The sequence below is a fragment of the Abramis brama genome (genome assembly GCF_963993115.1).
Source record: "Abramis brama genome assembly, chromosome: 20".
In the NCBI taxonomy this organism is placed as follows: domain Eukaryota; kingdom Metazoa; phylum Chordata; class Actinopteri; order Cypriniformes; family Leuciscidae; genus Abramis; species Abramis brama.
The window spans coordinates 24223773-24228853 of record NC_139982.1 but is presented as its reverse complement, the minus strand read 5'-3'; the positions used below and the strand labels follow the sequence as shown (position 1 = coordinate 24228853).

At 35.4% G+C, this 5081-nt stretch overlaps 1 protein-coding gene across 2 annotated transcripts; it reads left to right on the top strand.

Moving 5' to 3' along the window:
* The first annotated feature begins 896 nt into the window (after nt 1-896).
* Nucleotides 897-5064, top strand: cstpp1 (centriolar satellite-associated tubulin polyglutamylase complex regulator 1). 2 transcript variants are annotated; one of them, XM_084094751.1, is made up of 9 exons: nt 897-1086; nt 1257-1359; nt 1487-1617; nt 1725-1809; nt 1906-1988; nt 2398-2593; nt 3764-3873; nt 4427-4490; nt 4682-5064. In XM_084094751.1, exons 1-9 carry the CDS (start codon nt 1038-1040, stop codon nt 4848-4850), a joined length of 990 nt encoding a protein of 329 aa, XP_083950877.1. In that variant the 5' UTR covers nt 897-1037; the 3' UTR covers nt 4851-5064. The 2 variants fall into 2 exon arrangements, with proteins under 2 accessions (XP_083950877.1, XP_083950878.1); XM_084094752.1 differs by having other exon boundaries at nt 4427-4517.
* The last annotated feature ends 17 nt before the right edge of the window (nt 5065-5081 follow it).

The window sequence follows — 5081 nt, the reverse complement described above, 5'->3', positions numbered from 1 at the left end:
GAGGAGACGCCTAGTTTTCATTCAAACGTCCAATTCATTTGTTATAGGCTGTAAAGTGCATTTTGTGGTTTATAAAGGTTTTATTGAATATTTTGTGTTTTAATATTAAAGTGAAGTGAGCATGCAATTACAGAATCAATTGTCTTATCACGTTTTCAGTAGAATATACTTTTGGTTTTGGAACCAAACTTTGGGACATTGACAGACAAAATAAAAAGCAATTAAATATATATGTGTGTGGGCAATTGTTAACAGTTTTGCAATATATAACATTACATATCTATTACAAATAAAATCTAGGTATTTTATGAACAAAATACTTCTTTAGCGTGCATTTGAGTAGGTATTCTGTATATATTTTCCTAGTTTGTGGCAGATCTAAATAGTAAAATGTCTATCAGGATCCTTAATTCTTATATGGATTTCAGTGCTTTTGGAATTGATATGTGTGCAAACTGTTGCAGCACAAAAATACAGATCCTCATCCTCGTGGATTAGTATTTAAATGGAAAGCCATATGGGCGCAGTAAACAGCTGTGCTGCGCATGCGCGGGTTTCCATAGCCGCGGCTGCATCAACAAAAACTGACGAAACACAGCCGAGCATTTTTCAAAAACGAGGGTGAGACTCCACCCAGCGCTCACTTCCGTGTTGTGTCACGTGCTGCTCGACCGCGTCGTCTATTGGTTTTTTTATATCCCTGGATGAATTTGAGCCAAGATACTGTGGTAATGACTCAAATTCGAAATAAATATTCCTGGAAAACACGCAAATATCGAATTCCAGTGATCCTATATTTTTAAAATAAGATAATAAAGTGTATCTAAATAGAGTAATATAAAGGTTTGCCTTTAATTTTAGCACGAAGTCCTAAGAAACTGTGCGCATGAATCCTTACTAGCCTATTTGATGCGCTGTAGTCAGTGTCGTCAGTGCAGAGTGGGCACACTGACCGCTAAAGCATCTTTAAGGACATTCTGAATGGGCTACCAGGAGAGTCATGAACCGCATCTGCATCCCAGCAAACCATAAAAATCATGAAAATGAATACGGATCGTTTCAGCCTCACTGTTGACGAGTATTTAGGTAGGCTATGTTACGGTTGTCCCTTGTGTGGTTGTTTTGTTGGTGCGCAGACTGATAAGCTGCAGTCGGTTCCAAGATGCCTGCTTGCAGAATGATTGACAGTTGCATTAAAAAGTATAAACACAGACACACTACTGTCATGGCATCGCCTTTTCTTTTTTACTTTCCAGCTGAAACGAATGTCCTCTTCTATCTCAATGATGCAGTCACACAGCTACTTGAACATAAAGAGGAATACACTCAATTTGGTGTGGTCCGATATTTTGCAGAATAGTAAGTTATTATAAATAATTATTATTTGAGGACACATTATCATGGTACTCCATGATACTAAAGCTAATAGAGATACTACCATGGTACATGTCCCAAAGTATAACATAATCGAATAATAATTTTGCAGTTTTGCTAGTGTGAAGAATGGGAATCATGTGCTCTTCAGGGAATTCAGTTACATCAAAGCAACACCTCATAACAGAGAGTCTTTCATCCATATCTTCTGGAAATGCTTCCGACAGATTGGAAAGAATGGGGGTAAGCAGAGGCAAATACGCCATTTGTTGTCATGCCACTACACTTTACTTCAGTTGTTTGCATCGTTGTTTGGTACATTGAACAAATGCAGCTGTTTCTTTTTGCAGATCTGTTGGCAATGTCAGAATACAGTTCACTTTTACAACTGTTATGCCCTGACTTTCCCACTGAGATGGTACAAAACACAGCCAGGTAATTTCATATTTGCTGTTTGATGGTTCTTTGACATTTCCCTCCTTTCACATTGATATTTAACTGAATAACTTTAATGTTTTCTTTCTATCGCAGGATTGTCCTGATAGACGATGCCACTGACTGTCTGTCATTCTCCGATTTTATCTATTCATTCCAAATCCAGTTCTATTATGAAGGTATTTAACTAATAATATAATATAATATACTATAATATTAAGCTGCACTTTGCTTATGACGTCTGTATGTCTGTACATCACATAACCCACTTTATGGTAAACATATTAAGTGAATTGTAACCACTTATAGCAATTAAAAAACATAAAATTTTCCTTATACATTCATATAAAATGAAAAGTAAAATCTTGATGTTAAGAAATTAGATTCAGGTGTAATTTCTTAACCACCCAATCGCAAAAGCACTGGTGATATTTAAAGGTCTTGCTAACACAAAAGCTGCACTTGACCTTGAGATTTGAACAGGTGTAACAAAAGGCCAGTGACATCATCACCACGTGTAAGCGTTGCTATGGTTACCCGAGGCTCCTCCTTTCATCAGAATGATCTAATCTTCATCCACTTTCACAGAGTTTGTAGAGAGTGTGTCTGTGATTTACCAAGACCTGTTGTCAGGGAAGAACCCAAACACCGTCATAGTCCCGACCTCCACCTCGGTGGAACAGTTATCCAGCGCAGCCAACGAGGAGCCGGACGCTCAAGAAGGCGTAGACTCCTCCATCTTTTGTGAATGTATAGAGGGACTTTGCGAGAGGTTCAAACACAAGTAAGACATTCATTCATTATTTATATACTATTATAGTATTTATTGTAATAGCTTTTATTTTTATATTTTCAGTTTTCATTTTGATTTAAGTTTAAGTAATTTTGTTATGTGGTTTTGACTTTTTTTTTTTTAGTATGTTCGTTGCTTTTATTTTTTTTAATTTATTTTTTGTTTCAATTTTGTTTCAACTTACAATTATTTATATCAATTAGCCTAGTTTCCAAGGCAACTTTTTAATTTAATATTTATATTTTATTGCATTTTATATCAATGACAGAAAATTATCTTTAATATTTTTAGTTAACAATCACAACACTAGCTCCATTTAATTCTGTAGAATTACAGCATTTTGTTTCTCAGTAAGTATAGAAAATGTGTGCAGATTTATTGTGGACCTATTTTTAACTTATAAGTAACAAATGAATAAGAAAAATATATATTATTAAATCATTTTATTTACTAATTAATTTTATTATGTTGTTGCATCTATATTTCAATCAAATTTGAAAATAATATTAGGCTTATATACTAAGTTTTACTCTACAATGGAAGCTACTATAACCATCCTCACTAGTGTTTGGGAAAGTTACTTTTAAAAGTAATGCATTACAAATTGTACAATATTACGTTAATACTCCTTAAAAAGTAACTAATTGCGTTACTTAGTTACATTTTATGGAAAGTAATGTGTTACGTTATTTTAGCGTTACTTTTTCTCACAATGGCTGGGCTTGCTTGTTTGTTTTTTCATAACAAAAAAAACTGTAAAACTTTAAAAACTGTAAAAAAAAAAAAAAAAAAAAACTTGTAAAGGCCCTTTCAAGCCAAAAGTGAAATGAATAAACCTCTTGCTGAAGGAATGCACATTCACGCCTGTACAGTAAGAGGACGCAGCTCAAACAAACCTTTCAGCTGTGCTGCCATTCTAGATTGCAGAAGGACCCAGGAGAAGAAAGTTTATTAACACTCTTTACTTCAGTAATAATAATCATAAAAAAGAAACACAAATGTGATGTTTAACTGAAGTCATTTGTGCATATTAGTATGGTTGAATTGGTTCATCAACTTTACAAGTTACTTAAAAAAAGTAATCTGATTACATAATTTGCGTTACTTGTAATTTGTTACCCACTAACTTTAGAACATGATATTGATCTCATCTTTTCCCAGGTTTCCCTCCACTGTTGCCATTAAGGAGATATTAGAGAGCAGTCAGCGAGTGTCTTTCTATAGCTTTCTGTTGGCCTTGGCCAAACATGAGGGAGTAAACCAAGACATCAGTGAGTATTTGCTAATAGGTGACCCTGGACCACAAAATCAGTCTTATGTGTAATTTTTTTAAATTGAGATTTATACATCATCTGAAAGCTGAATACATAATCTTTCCATTTATGTATGGTTTGTTAGGATAGGACAATATTTGGCCGAGATACAACTATTTGAAAATCTGGAATCTGAGGGTGCAGAAAAATCGAAATATTGAGAAAATCGCCTTTAAAGTTGTCCATTTCTATTGGCGATAGTGCTGCATTCACTCACAAAAATACATGTTTTATATATTTAAGGTGGGAAATTTACAAAATATCTTCATGGAACATGATCTTTACTTAATATCCTAATGATTTTTGGCATAAAAGAAAAATCTATAATTTTGACCCATACAATGTTTTGTTGGCTATTGCCACAAATATACCCGTGCAACATAAGACTGGTTTTGTGATCCAGGGTCACATATAAAACGCTTACTTGTATTTCTGAATACATGTAACTTTTGTTCTTATGATAGTTAGACATGTGAACTGAATGCTTTATCTTCTTTCATATAATTATCAGGTGCTCTTCCCAATAAATCGGACCTGCTGATTGATCCAGAGATGGACCAGGAGCTGGAGAGACTGTGAGAGAGACGGACTTGCTTCAAAGAGTATATTACAGTCACTTGCTGGTTAACTAAAACGTCTTTTATTAAAAGACGGAGAGCGTGCTAACAGTCTTTTTATATTTAACATATTTTATTGAAAGCTAATATGCTAGAGGGTAGATTTGAGATGTAATAGATTTGACACTATGTTTCTGTGAATCTTCCAGCATAGCTCAAGTTGCCATCAGCCCAACGTCCAACAACAGCAGCAGCAGCGCTGCGGGACAGAAGGAGACGTCCAAGAAGGCCTCGCCACGCAAGTCCCTGCACCAACGCAAGAGGATCGAAATGGAGAGCGACGGCTCCACGGAGGAGACAGACTCCTCTGAGAATTAACACGTACATACCTGCTTGCTAGCATCTGCATCTAGCATTTGCTTTTTTTAGACAGCAGTTATGCTGGTTCACCGATTTGATTAGACAAGTGGCGTTCCAACAGTCCTGATGCATCTCTCTGCCTGTCTGCGCTCACTCTTCCATTTCTATGGGTTACACTGTAACCCACTTACTTTCATTGCTGTAACCATAAAATAAACAAATTAGCCATCCATATTGTGTCTGAAATGT

Coding starts and splice junctions, on each gene's coding strand:
- cstpp1 (XM_084094751.1), top strand. CDS start 1,038: ATGAAAATGAATACGGATCGTTTCAGCCTCACTGTTGACGAGTATTTA. Junction 1,087..1,256: donor CACTGTTGACGAGTATTTAG/GTAGGCTATGTT, acceptor TTTACTTTCCAG/CTGAAACGAATGTCCTCTTC. Junction 1,360..1,486: donor GTCCGATATTTTGCAGAATA/GTAAGTTATTAT, acceptor ATAATTTTGCAG/TTTTGCTAGTGTGAAGAATG.